Here is a 25,757-nt window from a genome sequence, read left to right on the forward strand (position 1 = left end):
AGTCCTGTTGTTTGCTTTTCTGGAGACTTCAACTCTCTGAAGATTAGTTGTTCCACACACACCATCCATCCATCTCATTGATGGTCTACCCCTTCTTCTTTTTCCAAGAACTTTACCTTCTATTACTGTTCTGAGAAGTCCTCCTTCCATCCTTTCAATGTGTCCAAAATATTTTAACTTTCTTTTGTCAATATCCTTAAGGAGCCTTAAAGTTCTACTGATCTTTTCTAACACCCATTCATTTGTACGCCTTTCAGTACATGATAACCTCAACAGCCTTCTGTAGTTCCACATCTCAAAAGCAGATATCCTTTTTTCGGTTCCAAGTCTCACATCCATAAGTGGCTGTTGGAAAAACAGCTGCATCCAAAATCCTCAACTTTGTTCCCATGGAGATAGATCCATCCTTCCCGATTTTAGACAAGTCTCTGACTGTTGTTTTAGCCATTTCTAACCTTCTTCTGATGTCTTCTGAACAGCAATTCTTCATATTAATAATGGATCCCAGGTATTCAAACTTGCTGACTTCCTCAATTCTTTTTCCATTAAGGTAAACTTGTTTCTCAAGAGCTTCCCTGTTTGTATTTCCTTTGAGAACCATAATCTTTGTCTTGCTAGGATTTAGTTGAAGTCCTCTGTTATTACTGATCTTGTTAATTACGTCAAGAATTTGTCCTAGTTCTTCCATGTCATTGCAAAGGAGTACTGTATTCATCAGCATACTTCAGATTACTGATCAATCTACCTCCTATCCTAATTCCTGTCTTGAGCTTATCCAGTGCTTCATGCATGGTGTCCTCCGTATATATATATATATATATATATATATTAAACAAGTGAGGAGAAAGTAAACATCCTTGCCTTACTCCTTTTTCCAACCTGAAGCCAATCAGTCAATCCAACGCCTGTTCTTAATGTGGCTTCTTGCTCCCTGTACAAGTTGGCTATCAACCAGATAGTGTGTTGAGGAAAACCCATTCTTTTCATTACTTCCCACAATTTCACATACTGAACACAGTCAAAAGCTTTAGAGTAGTCTAAGAAACACATTACCAGAGGAAGTCTAAATTCTTTATATTTTTTTTATGATTTGTCTAAGGCAAAGGATCTGATCTCTGGTGCCCTTACCTTTCCTAAAACCTGCTTGTTCCTCGGACATCTCTGCCTCAACTTTGGCCTCAATCCTATTTAGCATAGTCTTCAATAAAATTTTGCTTGCGTGAGATACTAAACTAATAGTTCTATAGTTGTAAGAATATAGAAGGTAAATATTAGGAAGTTAGCAAAATGTACTGTATACTATTGAAAAGCTTAGAAATGGAGGAAAGATTACTGTAAAAGGAATTAGTAATGACATGACATGAAAACTGAAGATTTTCAGTTTTCTGAATTAATTACTTTGAAAGACTAAAGTGAAACAAGCAGTGACGGAATAGTAGAAAATATTCAGAGGAATGCAAAGTAGAAAAGTTATCAAAAGCCTGGAATGTGCAAGGCAGATGGAGTAGATGATAATGTTTTGTAGTATAAATTAAAGATATCAAGAAATTATATACTTGGTTTAATCCATTATCCAAGTGTAAGCAAACAAAGTTTGCACCTGAAGTATCTTTCAGGACTCAGGAAACTCATGGCAAAGGTGGTATGACTTCACATCACTTGCCTTAGTATCCCATAATGCAAGCACATCTCCTTCGGACATGTATAATGCTATGCATTATGGGAAGGGTCACCACCCAGAATGGTTTCAACCTTTATTGAGGTCTCATCAGTGGGAGCCAGACCCAAAGGTGAGATACCAAGGTTGAAGTAATGCAGAAGTCATATTTTCATATATGAGTTGCCAAAAGGTGAACTCAAAGCTTTTCACTTGGTTATATTATAAATTAAAATACCAAGAAATTATATACTTGGTTTAATCCATTATCCAAGTGTAAGCAAACAAAGTTTGTGCCTGAAGTATCTTTCAAGACTGGGACAACTCGTAGCAAAGGTGGTACGACTACCTGTTGTAGTATATAATGTGTATTAAGTTATTTAGTAACATACCTGGTTTTACATCAAACTACTTCTTGTATATAGGAAATAAATGACTAATGACTTCTGCATCGATTTAACCTTGTATCTTCCTGGTCCAGCTTTACTCTCGCTGATGAGACATCAATAAAGGTCAAATCCAGTCTTGGTAATGGTGTCCTTCCCATAATGGTTTTGTATTATGAATAAGGCTATAGATGTGAAGGCAGCAGTCTTTATATAGTAGATTGGTCTTGAAGATACCTCGTGTGCAAACTTTATTTGCTTACACTTGGGTAAAGGATTAAAAGAATATAATTACTTGTCAAGTGTAAATATACTTTATATAGCCCAGTGTAAATACTTTCCACAAATATCTTTTAATATTGAAATTTGCAGCTGGACCAAAATAAGAGAAGAAAAGAAAATGATGCTTAGCTGTTGGAAATCATGTAGATCCCATTGATCACTCAGTTTCAATCAGCTGTTTGTCAACCATTTTACATAATTCATCTAAAGAGAAATAAGTGATATCACAAAGAAAAAAAAATCTTATTTATAAGAAAGTGACTGAGGAAGAAAGAAGTAGGCTGCAATTTAGTAGTGCCCGTTTGTCTGATATTATTGTTTTAATTGATGTGAGTCTCTCAAGTGCAGTACAATAACAGCAGCAAATAAGTTCTGCTAATTATTAAAAATGGCAGTAAAGGAGCTCTTCTAAATTGCAGATAAAAGTAGAAGGGAATTGGGAAAATATTGGGACCTGCTAATGATGGATACTAGGATCATTTGCATGAAACTGTTGGCTGCAGTTCATGTAACAGTATTGCTGGCAGATGTATATCATCGAGCAAGTGTTTGATCGATATAGCAATGAGCAAGTGTTACATCCATTCCTTGTAAGAAAGATATTGTTTAATTTGTTGACAAAGAGATTTTAGGTGAATGTCACTTACCAGAGTTCCAACTTAGAAACACTTCAGAAGAACTTCTATCTCTCTAAAACGCCTTAGTCATTTTGCTATGGAACACCTGCTGGGGAAAAAGATTCAGGTATAAATTCTATTTGAAACAGGTGGAACTTTAAATGCTTTTTTTTTTCCCCCAGACAGGGCTGACTTTTGCCATCTTATATAATGATGGCAGAGTTTTTCTCCTTTTGAAAGTGACAAACTGGCTAGTGAATTTATGTCTCAGCATACATGTATTACATAGACATAAACTGTGGGTGTGGACAGACCTCCATAACAGGCTTGGTGTTAACAAACTGTCCAGCCTTGGATAGGAAGAAGAAAAAAGAGAGGAGGAGCAAACAATAATGATATGCCAAGTCAGTGGATCATTCTGAAAAGAATCATAAACAAAAGTCACAGTCTAATGAAGGGAATTGCAATAACAAGTTGCTTTGAGGGTCAATGGAGGTTATTTAGTGAATTAGATCTTAGTATAATAGCAAGATGGTGAAATAAAGAAAGTGACTGACTGGTACTGGCCTGATTGGCTGAGTGGATAGCATACCCACTCTCCAACCAACAGGCTCCCAGTTCGAATCCCACAATGGACATGGATGTTTGTGATTGTCTTACTAATTGATGTGAAAAAGGCAGCTGTGTCTCTACTACTCTTTCTTTTAGCAGAGACTTCATACTCCTTAAACTCTGAGGTAGAGGTGGGGGGGTGGCCATGTGGTGTCCAGTAAGAGACATTAGATGTGGAAAAACTAACTAATCACCTGGATATATGTACAGTGGAGTCATTTCCGTAATGGAATCAGTGCCAAAATGAGATGCATACTGTAGATCTAGAGACGTATTTTTAAAACGTTTTCCTCCAGTTTGAAATGTCAACATAGATTTCCATAATAAAAGTTATTTATTTATCTCATCTCATCTTCTTTTTTCCCTCTTTTACCTTGCGGTATCGAGGGTTTATTAATCATCGGATCGGACCTCAGTCCGTTCACAGGATAAGGTGGTCAGCCCCATGTCCCGGTATATCCTATGTCCGTAGTGTTGAGTTCTCAAGGCCTGTTTGCCTGCTTTGCGGGATGAAAAACTCCAGACTAAACTGGGGGTGTGGAACCCTACTATCCACGCCCAAGACCGGTTAACTTGGCTATGGCTGAGGAAGATCCTTCAGCTCCTCACGTCACTGACAGGAATCGAACCTAGGACACTCCTTCCCCAGGCATATGGTTGCGAAGTGCACAGCCACTAGGCTAATCGTGCAGATAAGTTATTTATTTATTTGTATTATATATTTTTCTTCACCTTCCAAAGTTATGAGGTAATTTTTCAAAATCAAGGATTAATTTTGCATTATATACTTTATACACATTTATCTTTGTTCATTTTGATTTATCATCATCAATTTCCTGATGTGTATTTTCAAGGAGTATACAGGCTACTGTGCTAGTACTACATGATGAAGTTTACATTATTATTAATCTTGTGTCAACAATTTTCCTCCATATTAGTCTGTCACTTGTTAGCACTCCAATATTGTTGTATTCCTCATATATGTACCTTTGCAAATAACCTTTACAAATTTCCAGAAGTGAATTAAGTCTGATATACAACTTTTGGCTACAAGGGAGTGATATCATTCCTACATGCAACTTTTCATTTTTAATATGATTCTGCCATTGATGTCATCTTCTCCTAATCCTTTTCTGAACTATCATATCTGTGGTCTTTAAATGTTTGATCAAGTGCTTATTTCTAACTCAACTTTCAAATGCATAACTTGAAACTCATCTGAACCAGAAATACATATGATGGTATACAACATTTTGATTGTATACCATCACATCATGTATTTCTGGTAATAATAATTAATATATAATACACATTTATACTTTTTGATATGCAAGGATATAATTATTATATTGCATGAAATATATTTGCTGAAGTTTTATTTTAATGAAGTTTGTGTGCCTTCCATATCGTTAGGACATTATAGTGCTAGTTATTTGCTGGGATGATTTTGGCCATTTTTTTCTTTTCTTATTCAATATTTTTCAGGATCTTAGTCCCTGTCTCACAAAAGTATCTCGAGATGTTGATGCAAGAGAAAAAGAATTAACACACCAAGTTCATCGGGAAATACTTATTAGATGTTTAGAATCTGTTAAATCTTTGGCTCCAATACTAATATGCAGTATGAAGATATTTGTTCAGATCTTGACTCAAGGTAGGAGAATTTTTATTTGAATATTAGTGTTCAAAAAAGTATTAACCAGTTTGTGAGTAAAAGGGTAAGAATTAAGTGTTTTGCATGGAGAGTGGTAGGAGCATGGAATGCATTGCCTGACAGTGGATGAGTTTAAGGAGTGGTATGATAGGCTTTGTGTCGACTGCCACTCTGAGTCTTGTGACTCCATGGAAGTCAGAAAAAAAAATTATATGTCACTTTTTTGGTAATTTTATGACCTGAACAAATAACTATTGTCCAAAAATTAAGATTTTCAAATCAGACGGTAGTTTAAAAAAATATTTACGAGGAGGAGAGGGGAAGGGGAGGAGAATTTCATAATTAATTACATGGAGGGGGGGGGTATGAAACTTTTCATACAAAGGGCTATTTTCATTCTGGAAATTACAGACTGAAAACGTTTTTTATGTGTACAGTTGATTCTTTAAAATAAAACAAAATATCCATGAAGAACTTTTTATGAAATAGTTGATAATGTCAGAATTGTTGCAATTAAAACACTTCAAATGTCTCTGAATTAAATAACTGGACACCCTTGTGTAGTCATTTATGGCAAAGATGATGTATTAGTATCTTTGGAGTGGTGATGAAGATTTTAGAAAATTGGTAAGAACTCACATACAGAAATAGGTTGACAAAGAATTTCAGTCTCTAAACTCTTCATCCAATGGCAGTAGCACTGTGCACCATGTTATATACACCTGGTTGATATATTATCTTAGCAAAGTGAGCACTCATTAACTGAACAATCTCATTAGCTTCCAACACTTGAGTACCATCTGCATTCAATAAAGTTATTCTTCCACATTCATTCTTTCTTTTACTTGCAGCATAATGATAAAATTCTTTTGTATTGCCTTTAGCTTGCATGGCCAATTTCTTTTCATACTCTGATTTAGCTTTCCTCACAATACTCATTACTTTTCTGGCCTGATTTTTATATATTTCATAACTTCTCTCACTCTTATTCTCATGATATTCTTTCCACATCATCTTCTTCTTGTGGATTTCTTGCTTAATAAGGTTGGACATCCATTTCACCCCCAAAAGTGTAGATAGCTGCACCCATCTTTCACCTCATTCTACATCAAATCATCTGTCTGTACCACATTCTTTTATATTGATCCCATACATGGATGGTTAAAGAATATAAGCACATTAGTGCTGTTTGCAGAATGCAGGTGAGGACTGAGAAGGCTGTTTCCAAGAACGGAAGTAGATGACATAAAAAGAGTGAAGAAGCAGGTTTGGCGTGTTTGCAGTTGCACTGAAAATTTTTGTGCTTACTGTATTTCCTCCTACTTTTTCTCCAGTGTTTGCTTTGCAACTAAACTTGATTTTCAAGTGTCCCCCATACAAAAATTCAAAGGCTTGAAGTGTGGCATGAAATAACATAATACAAGAGGAGGAAATATTTGATATCTTAATTCACTTAGTCATTTGTAAAGTTACATGTAGGAATAATATTGCTCCCTTGTAGTAAAAAGATGTATATCAGAGTTAATTAATTCACTTCTGGAAATTTGCAAAGATTATTTCAGTTCATAAGGGTCATCACATAAAGTGGAAAATTATTGACAGGAAGTCTTCTTAATATTATAAAAATATTAATAAATCCTCTAGCGTCTGTCATTCCCAAAGAAACTAGTGAAGTCATTTTAGCCCTAACTTTTTTTAAGATTAGTGGGAAGCTAGTGTCTCCCTTAGCAGTCACTGAGAGGTAGCCTAAAGTTCTCAGTGATTTCATAGACATCTGGGTAGGAATTAGAATTATAAGACTTTCTTCTGGCAATCTAGTACTATGGAAACTAATACTATTTCCACAGGGCTACAGCCAGTGGTGTGTTGGGACAGGCTCATGCAAGCCGGTTGCTAAAATTTTTCAAATTTAGCGAGCCGGTTGTTAATGTTTTTAAGTCAGGCGAGCCAGTTATTAAAATTCTTTATGAAAGGATAGATGATGAATGGTGGTATATACTTTTTCTCGTAAATATTTTGAAATTGTATAATAAACACTTACATATATTATTATTATTATCAAAAATAAATGCATAAAGGAGAATTCACAAAACACAAACTCAATTTACGAACGGGAATTTGGAAACGATTTTATTTACTAAACAATGTCTGTATTCATTAAAACACAAACACGTTATCAAAACTCCCGAACTGGGTATTTGAATAAACAATAATGCCTTATTTTTCGGCGAATTTCCAAGAACTTGCAACATTAAGTTCTTGGAAATGCAACATTGTTGCATTATCGATAAATACAAAAATTCGCCGCGACGGCTACAGTCGCTGGTCATTTGATCAACTACGAGTGGTAATATTAGTGTTAAATTTTTTTTGTTCAGGATTTCATTTGATAATAGGTAAGTTGTAGGTAATATAGGAAAATTTTCTTTAATATATGTTTTTATTTCGGTTTTTTCTTCTTTGTTTTTAATAATTAAAATAATTTTAATCAGGATTAGAGTTTTGCAGTCGAAAAAGCAGATAGCCATTAGTTGAAAAAATGAAATAGAACGAAACTTCTTAAATATTAAAAGGACAAAATTTGAAGAAGCAGAAACAAAGACATCTGAAGATGCAATAGTACTTTGTAAAGAATCAAATTTTTCATAAAGCGAGCCGGTTGTTAAAAATTTACCAACACACCACCGGCTACAGTCAATTACACAGGCCTGCAATGGAAAAGTTGTCTGAGAAGTAATAATTGATTCTTATAGATTTTTAGGTGCTAAGTTCAGAAAAAATAGTAAAAAAAATTCCATCACCCACCAATTTTACCCAATTTCTAATTTTATCGTTTTTATTAGTAGTATTTGGATTTAAATTCAGTGCATTGGTATTTATTTTCATTCTCCTTTATTTACAGCTAATTATTTGTATAAGCGCTTTTTTGAAGTGCCTTTTTATGGTAAATAAAGAAATTTCCATGAAACATCTCATTCTTAAGATAGGAGAGGGAAGGAGGAATGCAGATAAAAGTGCAGGTGGCTACTTTGAATCTGATTCGCCGAGCTAACGGATGACTTTCCTGTTGTCACAGACACATTTTCTTGTGTGATTCTTTAGTTGAACTTTAGTCATTGATTACTAAGATTATCATATTTCTGAAAGGTGGCATATTTTCTAAGTTTAGTGTGAAGATTTAATTTAATGTGTTCGCGGTTTTTTTAATGTTTTTACATAGTATTGTGTAATAGTGTTGATGTCATTCATTTAGCTGTGTTTTAAGTGATGTTTGTAATGGCTTCAAGAGGTTGCAAAAATTCACCTAACATTTTCTGCTACATATGCATTAGTGGTAAAAAAAACAACAAAGATACATTATGGATTTCGTGAAAAAAGTGTACTTTGCATATTTTGGGATGAAACTTGGTGACTTAGATAAGCCATGGGTGCCGCATATAGTATGTTCCATTAGTGTAGAAGAACTTAGAAGGTGGTTGAAGGGAAAACAAAAATCTTTCCATTTCGGAATTCCCATGGTATGGAAATTGGGAACCCGCTTCCATACCGATGACTGTTAATTCTGTTCTTTGAATGTTCGAGGTTTTAATGTGAAAAATAAAAAAGACATTTCCTATCCTGATTTACCATCTGCAATATGGCCAGTGGAACATGGTCCTGAAATACCTGTGCCAACATCTCCACAAATTTTAGAAGAACCACTCAGCAGCGATTCAAATAAAGAAGTTGAAGATGTCAATGATGACGAATACAAAGACAGTGGCCCACCTGAACTTTTTTCACAGACTGATTTAAACAACTTGGTCAGAGATTTGGGTCTTCCTAAGGAATCTGCCGAACTGCTGGGCTCGAGACTAAATGAAAAGAATTTGTTAGCCCCTAGCACTTCTTTCTCATGGTTTAGATATAGAGAAAGAGATTTTCTTCCTTACTTTTCAGCGGAAGGTGATTTAGTTTATCATAGCGATATTCCCGGACTGATAAGCAAATTCAACGTAAAATATGAAGTCATCAATTGGAGGTTGTTAATCGATTCCTCAAAAAGAAGCCTCGAAGCTGTGCTTCTCCATAATTACAATACGTATGCTTCAATACCAGTAGCACATTCCGTGCATTTGAAAGAACAATACGAAAATTTAGCCTTCATTCTCAGAAAACTTAAGTACAAGGATCATGAATAGACAGTTTGCGGTGATCTTAAAGTCATATCTATGATTTTGGGACAACAAAGAGGATACACCAAATACCCGTGCTTTTTGTGCCAGTGGGACAGCTGAGATCGAGAGCAACATTGGATCAAGAAGGAAATGCCAGAAAGAGTCACATTAGAACCTGGAAGTAAAAATGTGTTACACGAAACTTTGGTTGCTCAGGAAAAAATCCTTTTACCCCTGCTTCACATAAAGATGGGATTGATAAAGCAATTTGTCAAGGCTTTGTTGAAAGAAGGAGAATGTTTTAAATACATCTGTGCAAAATTTCCAGGATTATCTCAGCAAAATTGAAAGAAGGTATTTTTATCGATCCGGACATCAGGAAAATTATGAAGGATAAACTGTTTGAAGAAAAAATGGCAATTGTTGAAAAAGAACGTGGAAAGCTTTGAAAGAGATGGTGACCAAATTTTTAGGAAATCACAAGTACCCCAACTATAAAATGATTGTGGAAGACATGCTTCAGAAATTAAAGGATTTGGATGCTCCACGAGCTTAAAAGTACACTTTCTCAACTCTCATTTAGACTACTTTCCTGAGAATCTGGGAACTGTCAGCGAAGAGCAAGGAGAGCGATTCCATGAAGACATCAAAGAGATGGAAAGAAGGTATCAGGGCAGGTGGAATATCAACATGATGGCAAACTATTGCTGGATGTTGCACAGAGACAACTCGGGAAAAGAATTTCACAGAAAAATTTCAAAATAAAGCTTTGAAGGAAAAAGAAAAAGACACCACAAAGAAATATAAAGTATGTACTAAAGATTAATCTTTAATTAAAAATTTTTTTTCCAATATTTTCATTACAAAAATGTTTACAGAAAATTTTAAATACTGTTATTCTACTTAATATAAAATGCATTATGAAGCTATTTTACTGTAATATTGAGATCCATTTTGTGAAAAATCCTTACATGATAGATTAAAATAGAAGAGATATTTGAAATCAGTGGTCAAAAATAAATCAGAACCTGTTATTAGTTTCCAGACAACTTTGCATGACTCGAATTTTGCAGGCCTGTGTTATTAGTATTATAGACAAAGTAATGGAAAATTAATTAGGAATTGTATTTAGGATATTCTTGAGAGGAATCGCTTGTTGAACATGGCACAATATAGTTTTGTAATGGGGATATTGATTATTACAAATCTCATTATTTTGTGTGAAGAGATCATAGGTAAATAGACTAGAATAATGCTATGATGTGATTTATTTACATTTTAGTAAAGCCTATAACAGCATTCTAGATCAGCACCTAATTATAGTGTATCTGATAGGTGTTAATGATCAGCTAGCATGATGGGTAGGAAACTGACTGACAGGAAATGCTGTTTAAAGGAGATTCTTCCAAGTGGCATTTTATTAGGAGTGGAGTACCACAGGATTCAGTGTTAGGAGCATTGTTGTTTAATATATTCATAAATGATATACATTTAAATATTATGAATAAAATTTCTCTCTTTGCTAAGATGAGCAGGCTAGTTAATTGTTCATATAACCTAAGTTCTGTACTGGGTGATCATAAGACATTGGAAGAGTGGTTGGTAAAGTGGGGTTTAAAATTAAATGCAAATTTATACATTCTCTAAGAAGATCACATTAAATTGATATAAGTTGAATGGACAGAGTTTTGGGTTTCGGTGTATAGCAAATTTAAGTTCAGGAATCATATTTGCAAGACACCTTGTAAAAGAAAGGAAGTAATTATACCATTTTTACGTTTTATTCAGGCAAGTCTTGGATTATCTCTCCCAGTTTTACTCATCAAGATTTTTGATGTCAAGAAAATCAAGGATTGATATAAGTTTGATTGAGTGGATAGTGGGATTTTATCATGATAATTATGAGAATCAGTTTGTTAGTTGCAGTCTGATGAATTTATCTAATAGGTACAGAGAGGAGATTTAATGAATGTTTATAAACACACCCTAACTCAACATCACCAGAGTTAAAGAATGTACTATCAACATAAGAAGCCTGAATGGCAAAGAAATTGAGCTAGCTGAGGAATTAGATAAGTACCAGATCCATATAATAGGGGTGACTGAAACATAAAAGACAAAAACTGGTGAGATCTTTCTGAGCAATAAATAGAAAATGTTATATTCAGGCAATGACAATCAAGGAAAAGAAGGAGTAGCTATTGTATTCAACACTAAATACGAGGCTAATCTTCTTGAATGGCAGGCAGTCTCAAGTAGAGTGATGTGGGCAAATATCAGAATGGGGAACTGGACAATGAGACTTATTTGTACCTATGATCCCACAGAAGGTTCTACTAAGGAATTTTTTGAGGTTTTTCCTTTTCCAATGAAAAACGTTTTCACAAAGGAAAAGTTGGTCCTTGTTGGGGATCTAAATAGCAGAGTGGGAAATGATTGTGACACATACAAAAATATATTGGGAAAATTTGGAAATAAGATCAAAGCTAATAATAATTGCAAATATCTGTTGGATTTCTGCTCATGACATGGATTGGTTATTACTAACACCATGTTCCAACATAAAAATGTGCAAAAATTTACATGGAGAGAAGAGGCAAGGAATAAGAAAAGTCTCATTGACTATGTTATTGTTGATAGTGATGTTTTTTCCCTGGTGCAGGACACCAGAGTGTACAGAGGATTTGAAATTGGAAGTGATCACTATTTAGTCTTGAGCAGGATAAAATTGAATTTCATATTGAAAAGAATAACATGCAAGAAAGTTTAAAAGCGAATAAAAGTTGAGCATCTCTCAGATGTGAACTGTAGACTAAAATACACAAAGATTATTGAAGAAAAAAATCAAAGAGTTTGAGAACAGGAATCAAACTTTGGAGATTCAGTGGCAACCCTTGAAGAAAACCCTGATTGATTCAGCTAGAGAGGCATGTGGTGAAGTTGTCTGCAAGGATAGAAAAATTAGAACTCCATGGTGGACACAGGAAGTTAAAGAGGCAGTGAAGGAAAAGAAGAAAGCATATCAAAAGTTCCTGGCAAATAAGTGAGCTTGTGCTCTTAGAGAATACAGAGACAAATGTAAGAAAGCTAAACAGTGTGTAAAACTAGCTAAACAAAAGTCATGGGAGGACTTTGGAAAGAACATAGAAAATAAATATCAAGAAGATGGCAAAATATTCTGGAGGTTGGTAAAAGGAGTTAGAGATGATAAAGGTGACATGAAAATGGGAGAAAACGATATCCTTGAAGCATGGAGTAATTACTTTGAAAAACTGCTACATGAAACAAGCAGAGATGAGAGCACAGTGATAAAAAAACACTGACCAGGCATGCAGTCAGGAATACGTATCCATATTTGAAGTAGAAAAAGCCATCAAAGGCTTGAAATGTGGAAAGGCAGCAGGAGTAGATGATATTCGACCAGAAATGCTGAAGTATGGTGGTATAAAAGTCTTACAGTGGCTGCACTGCATAGTTCAGAATGCTTGGACAGAGGGACGAATTCCCAATGATTGGAGTAGAGCTCTCATAGTACCTGTATATAAAAAGGGAAATAAAACTGAATGTGAGAATTACAGAGGTATATCCCTACTGAGTGTTCCTGGCAAGATCTATGCAAGTATACTTGAGAAACGGTTGAGAAGAATTGTGAAAGAAAAGCTTGGTGAAGAACAAGCTGGATTCAGGCCAAATAGAGGCTGTCAGGATCAGATCTTCACTTTACGACAAATAGTCGAGAAAGCATGGGAATATAACAAAGATCTGTATTTAAGTTTTGTCGATCTGGAAAAGGCATATGACAAGGTGCCAAGAGAGAAGCTGTTCGATATGCTACAGTTATATGGCGTCAATGAGGTATTATATCAAGCAATACTTAGTCTTTATTTGAGTTGTAAGTCAGCAGTTAGAATTGAATGAAGTACAGGAAGATGGTTTAATGTTAAATCTGGTGTCACACAAGGATGTACATTATTCCCGCTGTCATTCATTATCTATATGGATCACATTATGAAGGATAGTGGTATTAAACATGGAGATGTTAATGTCAGCTCTTTGCTTTATGCAGACGATGTTATACTTCTAAATAAATCCGCTGCAAGTCTGCAAGATTCTCTGACTAAATTGAATAACTGTTGTAATAGATATGGTATGAAGGTCAGCAATAAAAAGACAAAGACAATGAAAATAGGCAGAATCATTGAAAATGTCAACTGTGTTGTGAATGGAGAACCTGTGGAACAAGTAAAACATTTCAGCTACTTAGACACGATTTTTAGTGAAGATGGTAAATTAAATATAGAAATAGACAACAGAATCAACAAAGTTGGTATGGTAGGAAATCAATTGAATTAATTCATATGGAATAAGAGAGAAATTAGTCGGAACACTAAATTAGCTGTATACAAGACAGTGTTTAAACCAGTTTTAACTTATGGATCTGAGAGCTGAGTCAGAAGTAAAACACTTGACCAAAGACTAGAGACCGCAGATATGAGAGTCCTGAGAAAGATTATAGGCATGAACAGATGGCATCAATGGCAATATCATATTAAAAATGAAGATATTAGGAAAGAACTTGATATTGTCAGCATCCAGGAATGCGTTAGCAGAGCTAATCTCAGGTGGTATGGTCAATTAATCAAAATTCGCAAGGAAAGATTAGCAAAACAAGTGTTCTCTGCCAGGCTGGCAGGAAAACGACCCAGAGGAAGACCAAGATATAGGTGGACTGATATGGTACAAAGTGCCTTAGGGGACAGAAATATAAGATCTGACAATATTGGAGTCTTGACAAGTAACAGGCTGATTTGGAGGAAAATTGTAGATAGGAAGTTAGTAATGATGTAAATTTTTCATGTAGTACTATCATATCCTGTACACCAAGCATGTCAAACTCAAAGGCTAATACGGGCCAAATAAACGAGGTTTAAGTTTATGTGGGCCTCAAAAAAAAAAAAAAAAACCCTTTAATTTTCATAAAAACGCAGGTTTATTTTGAAAAGTACTGTATAAAAAAAGGACAAGAACAACGATAAAATTAATGTTTTCTCCCTGACACTTAGCATCTCTTCTCTGCTACTGTCTTTCCTACTTCGGGGGAAATCTTGTTCGCAGTGATTACTTTCAAAACTGATACAAGGTGAATGTCAGTAATTCTGGATCTGACAGGAGACTTATTTCCATTCATAATTGTAAATAACTGGTCACACCGATAAGTACTTCCAAACATGGATATAATTTCAGATGCGAATTTTTGAGTATTTTTAAACCTGGCAGGTAAATATTTATAAAATCCAGGCATGCCAACTTCACTGAATTTTGCCTTCAAATCTGAATCGCACTGGATCTCAATTACCTCCATTTGCATTTGATTAGGTACTGATTCAATATTTATTGAAAAAATCGAAGAAAACAAAGTAAACTTGTCTTCCAAAAATTTAAAATCTGCAAACCTTTTTTCAAATTCAGTTCAAGACTTACAATTTTTTCTGCGTATTTTTGATACGATGCCATTTCACTTAAACTTGTTCATGTTGCATGTTGGAAAGTGCATTAAATCTTCATTTTTCAACTGCTTTTCCCAGAGAACTAGTGTACATTTGAATGCCTTAACTTGGTTACACATGTTCGTAATGATCTGATCTTTTCCTTGCAGTTTTAAATGTAAATCATATAAGTGTTTTGTTATATCAACCATGAAGGATAAATCTCGCAACCACACTGTGTCAAAAAACAGGCTTGTGTCTTGATTTTTAGTTATTAAGAACACATATTTCTTCTTTCAAGTCCCAGAATTGTTTAAGAATCTTGGAGAAGGATAGCCAACGTATCTCGGTATAGTAGGACAAACTGGAATATTCGCTGTCTAATTCACTTAAGAAAGCAGAAAACTGTCGCTGATTTAAGCTTTGAGATTTTATGAAATTAATGATTTTTTTGATAGATGTCGACACATTTTCTATGTTTATTACTTTCGCGCATAATACTTCTTGATGTATAATAATGCAATGCATATGATGAATCTTGGATCTGTCTTAAATTTCACTTTTTTTTTTTTTTTTTTGCAGTAATGCCACGAAACCATTGTTTTTTCCGATCATAGAAGGAGCTCCATCTGTAGCTACAGAAGTTAATTTTGACAGAGGTAGATTGTATTTTTGCGGAAGTTCAAAAACACAATTAAATATATCTTGTCCTGTTGTTTATTATTTTAACGGTATAATAGAACACAGAAACTAAGTAAATAATTAATTTATTAACTTGATGCTGATATTTCGCTGGTATTATAACCAGCATCTTCAGAGCACAAAAACACTGTTTGTCACAATACGCGAGACTAAAACAACATGGTGTACATTAACAAAATTGTAGCAGCAACACAAAGACTAGAGTCCTGATTTTGGCGCCCTCTATCTGAAAAAAAAAAAAAAAAAAAAACGCTATCATATATTGCTAGAGTCCTAGAAAAGTGCTAGTTTTTCCTTAATATGACTGTCTCCCAGATCTTCGGCAAGTTAATACAGCCATATTTGTTGAGATTTGGGGTGTGTTTTAGGGCTTCTGTCGCCTCTAAGAACAATCTCTCTGATTTATATGGGTTTCTGTGTAGTACTTTTGTGTTTTTCCAGTTGATCCTGTGTGCAGGGGTATCCAGAGCATGGTCTGCTAGGCCCGACTTCCCATAATGATATTTCCGGACGTATCGTTTATGTTCGCTGATGCGGATATTCACAGTTCTTCCTGTTTGACCGTAGTAGGCTTGATTGCATGAGCAGGGTACTTGGTAGACTCCTGGATGTGATAAAGGAGGAATGCTGTCCTTGGGTGAGCGGATGAGGGTGGCTAATTTGCTACATGGTCTGAATGTAGTGCGTAGTTTATGTTTAATGAGAATTCTTGAGATCTTTTCGGATGTGCCTTTAATGTAAGGGATGGTGACTGTTTTGTTGTAGTTCTCTGTGGTGGATGGTGGGAGGGGTTTCTTAGGAGTGTTTAGTATTTTGTTTATTTTTTGTGGATTGTAGCCGTTGGCCAAGAAGGTGTGGCGTAAGTGAGTCAGTTCAGCAGTAAGAGCCTTGTCATTTGAACAGATTGCTCTCGCTCTATGGGTTAGCGTTTTTAAAATGCCATATTGTTGAGAAGGATGATGGTGTGATTGTTTGTGTAAGTATCTGCCTGTATGTGTGGGTTTTCTGAAAACTGAAAATGATAAGGAACCATCTGGGAGACGTGTAATGAGTGTATCCAGGAAGGGCAGACAGTTGTTGGCTTCCGGTTCCATAGTAAAGTGGATTTTTGGGTGTTGGCTATTTAAATGTGCTAGGAATGTTTTCAATGTCTTGTATTTTCAATGTTTTGTAGTACACAAAAGTACTACACAGAAACCCATATAAATCAGAGAGATTGTTCTTAGAGGCAACAGAAGCCCTAAAACACACCCCAAATCTCAACAAATATGGCTGTATTAACTTGCCGAAGATCTGGGAGACAGTCATATTAAGGAAAAACTAGCACTTTTCTAGGACTCTAGCAATATATGATAGCGTTTTTTTTTTTTTTTTTTTTTTTTTTTTTTTTTTTTTTTTTTTTTCAGATAGAGGGCGCCAAAATCAGGACTCTAGTCTTTGTGTTGCTGCTACAATTTTGTTAATGTACACCATGTTGTTTTAGTCTCGCGTATTGTGACAAACAGTGTTTTTGTGCTCTGAAGATGCTGGTTATAATACCAGCGAAATATCAGCATCAAGTTAATAAATTAATTATTTACTTAGTTTCTGTGTTCTATTATACCGTTAAAATAATAAACAACATGTTCGACGAACACATAAGTCTGTCCACACGTTTATATCTTGTCCTGTACTAGTGTTATGCATTGGTACTAGTTCCAATAATTACTCAAAAATGTTGAAATCTGTGTCGCAAGCACGAAGAAATACAGCTGATTGAGCTATGCCCACAATGGCTATTCGTCACAGGCAATGGAAAAAGCTTCGAATCTAGATGATTTTGCTTTGATCTGAACACTTAAATTGTTGGCCAAATCAGTAATTCTTTCCGCAACTGTATTTTGAGACAAAGAGATTGTTTGAAAAGCCTTCATATTTTCAGGACAAATAATTTCTGCAGCTTTAATTAGACATTCCTTAATGAAATCACCTTCAGTAAAAGGTTTCGAGTATTTAGCTATCAACTCCAACAAGACGTAGCTTGCATACACCGCCGCTTCACTTTCTGGTGATACTTTAGTGAACATGAACTGTTGTTTTTTCAGTCCCGACTTGAGCTCTTTCAACTTTTCTTATCTCATTAATTCCTCGTAATTAGCATATTTTGATTTATGTTGTTCATAGTGACGATTAATGTTGTATAACTTTGGTACACTGATAACATTATTACATATTAAGCAGATTATTTTATTTTTTACTTCACAGCATAATACTCCAATTCCCACTTTTCTTGAAAATTTCGATGTTCGTCAGCAATTTTTCGTTTATTACTATCACTTGGTTTCGATAGAGACATGCTGAATATTTTAATAAAAACTGATATATTTTCTTGAACATGAACTTATCAGACACTAAATAACTGTACAAATTAATAAGTGTAACTTAAATAAACTTATTTTTCTTGTTCACCAAAAGCAAAATATTTCCTGTGACGCACACCAAACAAGTCAGTTCAAACAAGACTAATGACGACGTGGGCATGGCACTGGCATGTGATAGTGGGTATATAATCGGCTGGTAGAAATAGTGGGGGAAATGGTTCGCCTGCATGTAAATTCTTTTCTTTTCAGTATGTAGTAATCACTTTCATTGGCAAACGTTTGGCTGGGCCGCAATAATATTCGTCACGGGCCGCAAGTTTGACACCCATGCTGTACACCCCTTGAGGGTACGTGGCAGGAATTTGATGACGATGATGAAGTTAATTCAGGACATATATAAAATATATATCAGGAGTTTGCAGCATTTGGCTGAACCACTATTTGCTAGAGGACATAATGAAAAGATATACTAAGGTTATGTCCAAAAGTCCATCACTCCTACTGCATGCCCTTACTCTATAAATTCTCTCATTATGCTAACATGAAAGATGGCATAAAAAATATGCGACTCCAATTAAAAAAATCTCCCGCTAAAAAAACAACAACCAAACATTTTGAAAATGAAAACTACAACAAAATATTGCAAAAAAAAAAGAGTAAAAATATACTCCAAAAAATCCAACAAGCAAGCCAGTAAAAAAAAAAAAAAAAATTTTTTTTTTACACAGATTTTGCTAACATCCTGGGACTTAACACTATTAACATGTGTCAGCTCTTAGAGATATCCAAACCCGATCTGTTTTTCATCAAACCTCAACTAGCATTCCTTGACAACTGCAGCTCACTAAACTTGCGCCATTATGTCATTATGATGTTTTCTGTAAGAAGGGTGGAATATGTTATTTTCTCAGGTCTGATATCCCATGCCAGTATCATCGGACTTGGAATCTCCTTTATATGATTATCTACTTAGCTTCAAGATTTCCTTGTTTCATTTTGTGGCCTTCATTTGTCTTTTCCCCCTCTCCTAATTCTGATGCATATGCTGGCATTTTATAACTATCTCTGAAAGTTGATCATATACAGTTTAATCACGCAAATAATGAAATAACCTTCCTTGGAGATTTCAACATTTACAATTCTGACTGGTTCCCCTTCTCTCCCTTGACAGACTAAGCTTCATTTTTACTGTCAGTAATGAGATAATGCAAACTGTTAAATATCTATCAGAATTCCAGATAATCCTTATTCTCCCAACATCCTTGGATTTTTCCTAACGAACTCTCTGTTCAAATGCATTATTCATGTTAGCTCTCCTCTTGGCAGCTTCCATATTTCTTTTTTCTATGGATCATCCTTCCCCCAGACAATCCCAGCTTCATATCATATGGCACTACAATTGGCACAACGTTTGAGATTTCATGTGCTTCTTTTTCCATGGTCTGATTACTTCATTTGTTCTCTTGAACCAAGGACTTGCTCTGATTTAGTAATTGAAATTATTATTGCTGGAAGGAGTCCCTTTATTCCATATGCCACTCCAAATTGACCAAGCCTCAGTTTCCAATAATTGACCAAGCACTCCAACCTAAAAATGCAGCATACACTGAAGAGGTCAAGCTACAAACTCCAGCCTCTTAGTTCATTTTACATTACACTACAGCTTGAAACAGCTGTAAAAAAATCATCAGCAAATCTAGAAGAGTCTTTTAAGGACCAAATGCATTAAGAATTTCCTTCTGCTCAAATTGCAGTTGCACTTTCTCATCCCTTGCTGAAGCTGTTAGGCAACACTGCTCACCAATCAAGATCAGCTTTCTCTTCTTGGGCTGACCTTCCTATTCACATCATGTCCATAGCCTCTTTAGCCTCCAGAAAGCTCGGAATTTTTTTTTTTTTTTTTTTGTTCAGAACATTACTTCTCTTCTACTCCATTCCCAATACTTTATATGAGACAGATCCAGAAACTACATTTCAGTTGGTTTTAAACTAATGAAATGACAAAATTTTCAGTATTACTTTATTGTTCACAAGTTTACATATACTGTCAGCTACTTATTCCCATATTCACCTCCTTCATTGAGATATTTGTCACATCAGGGGCACAATTTTTGTATCCTCTTGTCAAAGTAGTCTGCTGCCAGTATTTTTACTCAATCCTTCATGGCCTTCTTCATGTCATCATTATTGTAGGATTATTGAGCTGCTAAAAATTTCTTCAATTGGAGAAAAACACGGAAGTTACTGAGTGCAAGATTGAGATTATATAGGATGGTTTTTTTTTTTTTTTTTTTTTTCTCAAAACAGTAACTCTACCAGGAGATAATTTATTTCCTACATGCTCCATTGCATACAATGCATATATTACATGTAGCTTTCAAGTACTGATTAACATTTATATGTATATGTACATTTATATTTTTATATCTACATATATTACACTATATAATTCAAACATTATCAGTAATTTATATTACATTACAATGACTGGCAGTTGATCTTATTGGCAGAATTAAATAATTCTGAGTAATACTTTTGTATAAGTTTCTGTTTTGACACTGCCACTCGTCTCCAGAAGTGATGATGTGTTGTATTGGCATCCAGTACATGACAGTTGTGAAGTAAGTGATCGACAGTCTGTTGAAGGTGTGAACAACAAATGCATGATGGTCATTGGCTGTTATTTCTAACTGTAAGCCAATGCATCCCCAGATCATTATCATCGCATCATCAGTGAAAGCAGTGACTTTTGTTTAAGTAGTGAAAGGAAGTCTTAATAACGAGTTGTACTGGATGTTCCAGAAACCTGGTCCACAGCAATAACCTTGTGGACAGCCTCGTTTGATTTCTTTCATTACAGCTGTGGTTTTCAATGTCCTGGTTGTTCTTCTGTCTGAAAATAATTTTTGTAAGGCAGAGTAGGTTTTTTTTGGATATTTGAAATCTTTTAATTGATTAATTATGGCTAGCCACCATGCGGCATCAAAGGCTTCTTGTACATCGAGTGAGATCAGTAGTATGTCTTTTATTTGCTGTTGACAGTCTTCTCTGAACTCTTTAACCTCCATAATTGCATCCACTTTGCTTGATGCGGTCTAAATGCATACTGATTGTTGTTTAATAGGTCTCTTGAATAGACAAAGTGCATTATTTGGTTTATGAGAAGGTTTTCTAGTACCTTACTAGCAACATTTATGAGATTAATTGGCCTGTGTTTGCTAATTTTTTTGGAAAAAGGAGAAGAAAAAAGAAATAAATTTGGCAGCTAATACATGATAATTTTAAAAAGATTTATTTCCAAATAATTGTTTTTGCATTTAGTAATTTCATTGAATGTTACTTTTTCCTGGTTTGATTATGGCTATAATTTTAGAGCATGCCCATAATAAAGGAAATCACCCTCTCTTTAGGCATTCATTGCAAACTAATACCATTCAGCATCAAACTCCTCAATCAACTACTCATCCTCTTCCCTCATTTTATATAATTCCTTTCTTGTTTGGAACAGTCTTTTCCAATGCATTCAAACTCTAACTCTTCAAGAAATTCATTAATGGATATGCTATATTTGCACACTGTCACATTATGGATCTTAAGCCCTCATGTTGAGCATTTGGGGGTGGGGGGGAGAGTTGATATAATAATAATGCTCACCTGCTGTTACCCCCCTCTCCGGCATTGAGTTGTCTTAGGCTGGGGCTGTGGCGTTGGCTTTTTTCCAGATGTTTCATCTTTATCATCTAATTACAAACAAAATTAACCTTGAACACATTTGGTTTTAGTTACATGTACATACGGATATAAATATGAATTTGCATAATTTGGAGTTAATGCTATTCGAGATGGACATAAGTCTCCTGGTGGAAGCTGATCTCATAGAATAGTCTTCTCCACCAAAGCTTTTGCTATAGGGCAGGGCATTTAAAAAAAGTCTTCTAACTCACCTTTCAATTTAGCATGATTTTGGTAAGATTTAATTCTGTTTAACTGTTTGTGAAAATAAAAGAAAAAAAAAAAGGAAATAAATTTGTGCAGATAATACATGGTCATAATTTTTAAAATATTTATTTTCCAAATAATTGTAATCCCACTTTTTTAAATGAAAAAACAGATAACCTGCTCATTCCTTTCTCCAGTCATTTTTAAATAATTAAATTACTTAAAATTTATTAATTAAATTAAATATGCCTAACTGAATGTTAGGCATATTTAGGCATAACTGAATTCATTAACACATAACCATCACTTCCAGTCTAAAAGGAAGTGTGAAAGTAAAGTAAATTATTTTATAGTTAAAGAATATTGTAATGTATTATACTGGTTTAGGAGGCAAAGGCTCAGGTGAAGCTGCAGAAAACAGGAATTACTTAGCTCAAAGAATGACAGATGAAATTAATGAAATTATTAGAGTACTTCAGTTGACAACATATGATGAGGATGAATGGGATGCTGATAACTTGACTGTTATGAAAAAAGCTCAGGTAATGATTTCATTAGAATTGTTATTAAATGCTGCATATCACAATACTGTTTGTTGAGTACTGCTTATGCATATTGTTTTCAATTAAAACCAAATTTGGGAAATATTTATTTTAGTTTTCATTTAAAAAAAAATTTAAATATAATATTTGATGAAGTTTGCATAATTGATAGCTTATTTAATAAGAAATATAACAAGCAGTTGAGCATGTCTGCTATAAATTCTATAAATCATATGCTTACTAGCAGTACTACTGTAGTATTATGCAGATTTTTTTTTTTCATGTCACTCCCACTCCAGGAAGTTGTAAGCCTGTGGCACATTAGTATGTGAGTGGCCTAACGATCTTTTTTTTTTCTGTTTTTTTATTAATTAAATTTTTTTTGTATTTCATTTTTATTTATTTTTACACAATCTGGAAACGTTACTAGAAACCAAATATAAACTTTTTCAAGCTACATCATGACTCAAGATCTACCACCTAATCAACTGTTGTGTTAGATCTTGAGGATTTTACTATGCAGGTATCACTGTCCAGTGGTTTCATACTGTGCAGTGAAATTCATCTACCACATGAAGATAATCATAAGTATCCATGTCCACATGGGGATTTGAACCTGCAGCTTTTTTTTTTTTTAAATCTGATCTCCACATGAAAGGCCACACGACCTATAACACATTAGTGCCATGTGCATGCTAGAGGAATAGAAGAAAGGAGTAGTCTGTTCACATTTTGCTTGAATAACTGAGATTGTAATCTTTGGGGAAGTCAGAGTGGGGGCAGACTGTTCCAAAGGACAGAAGTAGATGGAATGAAAGAGGAGGCAGTGAAGTTAGTTCGGTGAGTTTCAAGATGGACTGTAAAAGGGTGTTGATTAGCAGTGGTTCTTGTTTTAATGATTTTGGAAGAGAGGGGAGGAATAATAGTGGTCAGTTCAGCAGAGCACTGTCCGTGAAAGTATTTGTAGAAGAGGTACAAGACAGAAACTGAACATCTGAGATTAGTTAATTAGCTGGATTGCCCTCTTCTGGATAGAATCAAGCAATCTTAGAGAGGATTTTGTGACCACCTTAAATATGGCAACAATATTCCATGACTAGGCATATTTGGACCTTGTATAGAGTTGGCAGGTGTGAAGTAGTGTCTTGGTGGTTGCAGAAGCTATAGTTGAAATGTGGTTGTGCCAGGAAAGATCAGAGGTGCAAGTCAGTCCAAGAGGAGAAATCTGATCATGTTTCGATATTGCACTATTACTGAAGGTAAGGGAGAGGGATGTGAACTCTTTCTTGCGAAATATCAGACAGAACTGAGTTCTGGTGGCATTGAAGCTTACATGGTTGTACTTGCCCCACTGAGATATAGTTAGGCGATCTGAGTTCAGGTCCCTGGTAGTGGTAGATCTTGAGGATTTTAGTATTTGAGCACTAACAGGTTTGTTGAATGAAAAGAAGGAATGGAGTGTACTGCCATCAGCAAACTATGAATAGGATTGGAAGTCTGTGAGAGCAGTTTGTTATATACAAGAGGAAGAGATTGGGTGAAAGAACAGAATCCTGGGATACTCCTGCATTAGTGGGGAAATCTGAGGAGAGTAAGCTGTCCACCATGACACATAATGAGCGAGCAGTGAGAAAGCTGGTGATCCAGTTGCAAATGGGGAAGGCAGACTATGGGATATCAGTTTGGTGAGTAGGCCCCTGTGCCAAACCCTGCAGAAAGTCGAGCAGTAGAGAAAGAAAGTTGAAGAGGTCAGAGTTTAGAGAGCAATAGAGGCAACATATGAAAAGGGCAGGTTGATTTGGAAGAGAAATTTTGAGCCAAAGCAGATCAAACAGTGGAAATTCAAGGATTTGCAGTCTCTGGCATGGTATGTCAGTTCTAACAAATATACGAGTGCCCCCCTTGAGGTGGAAAGAGTTGTGTTTGAGAGCAGATATGTTAACTGCTTAGCTAACCAGGCTGGTAGTTATTTTATTTTAATAAATAGTTTTGGAATCTGATGGTTCTTGAAGAATTCTTCTTGTAGTGCTTTGTAGACTTCTGGAAGAAGAGATTAAAATTAATGTACAATATGTTAACCACTTGGAGACTGTTGATTGTAGTAAATCACAGTATTTTATTTAAAATCTCTACTGGTTTCATGTGCATTGTAGTACACATCTTCTGAAGAGTGAAATACAATTACACCAGCACATAAGACAATGCTTGAAGTTTAAAAAAAAATGTTGAAACAAGTGATTATCTTATATTCTTGGTGTAAAATTTGAGCCTTTGAATTTCTATTATTATTATTATTCAGGCCTCCATGGAGTCAAAAGACTCATCGATGGGAGGTCCCTCCTAAGAAACACAAAGTCTATCATACCACTCCTTAAACTCATTGACTGTTCTCACTCTCACCACTCGATCAGGCAATGCATTCCACGGTTCAACCACCCTCCACGCAAAGAAACCACTCCTCACCCTCTTGCTCACAGTTTCCTTTCGTAACTTCCAGGGATGGCTTCTTTTCATCACTCCTTCCCTCTGTTCAACCAAGCGAAAGAACTCCCCAGTGTCAGCCCTGTAACCACCTCTCAACAGTTTAAAAGTCTCAATCATATCACCTCTCCTTCTTCTATCCACCAAACTCTGCAGTCCACATTCCCTCAGCCAATCCTCATAACTATCATTGTACAGTCCTGAAACCATCTTTGTTATCCGCCTTTGTACTCTTTCCACAGTTAATTTATCCCCTTCAAATCCTGGGGACCAAACCTGAGAACAATAGTCCAACTGTGTTCTGAACAGGGTCTTATACAATGGAATGATAACTGTTTTATCTCTGCAGGTCAGCATGATTCTCATTATTGCAGCAATCCTCTGTGTTACCTTCACCACCTTTGTAATATGTCCCCTAAATTTCAGGTTTCTATCAATCGTCAACCCCCAGATCTCTCGTCTCCTCTACTTCCTCCAGTATAACTCCTCCCATAGAGTATGCAGTGTCATATCGATGTTTCCCAAACCTCAAGACCTTACATTTTGCTGCATTAAACTGACACCCCCATTCATTTGCTCATCTATCTAGCTTATTCAAATCCTCTTGCAGGGCTGCCGCATCTGCACTATTACTATTACTAATAATCCTTCCCAGCTTTGCATCATCTGCAAACAACTGAATATCCCCTTGCAATCTACTGACAATGTCATTGATATAAAGGTTAAACAATATAGGTCCCAATACTGATCCCTCTGGGCCCTACTTGTAACCCTCTGCTTCCTTGAAACTGCCCCACCATACACAACTGTCTGATACCTATCGGACAGCCAATCCTGAATCCAGTTGACCAATCTGACATCCAGACTTAAACTGCTGCAACT

The 25,757-nt window shown here is 35.4% G+C and overlaps 1 protein-coding gene across 3 annotated transcripts in view; it reads left to right on the top strand.

Moving 5' to 3' along the window:
• Vinc (vinculin) overlaps window positions 1–25,757 on the top strand; it is a 274,672-nt gene that overhangs the window by 65,541 nt on the left and 183,374 nt on the right. For all 3 annotated transcript variants that reach the window (XM_090408245.1, XM_090408246.1, XM_090408247.1), the window contains exons 5-6: window positions 5,040–5,208; window positions 22,240–22,394. In XM_090408245.1, coding sequence (XP_090264371.1) covers window positions 5,040–5,208; window positions 22,240–22,394 — 324 coding nt within the window. The remainder of the gene's footprint in view (window positions 1–5,039; window positions 5,209–22,239; window positions 22,395–25,757) is intronic.

The sequence above is a fragment of the Typopeltis vanoorti genome, chromosome 18, assembly GCF_054136105.1.
Source record: "Typopeltis vanoorti isolate ZY-2024b chromosome 18, IOZ_Tvanoo_1.0, whole genome shotgun sequence".
NCBI classification, from domain to species: Eukaryota; Metazoa; Arthropoda; class Arachnida; order Uropygi; family Thelyphonidae; genus Typopeltis; species Typopeltis vanoorti.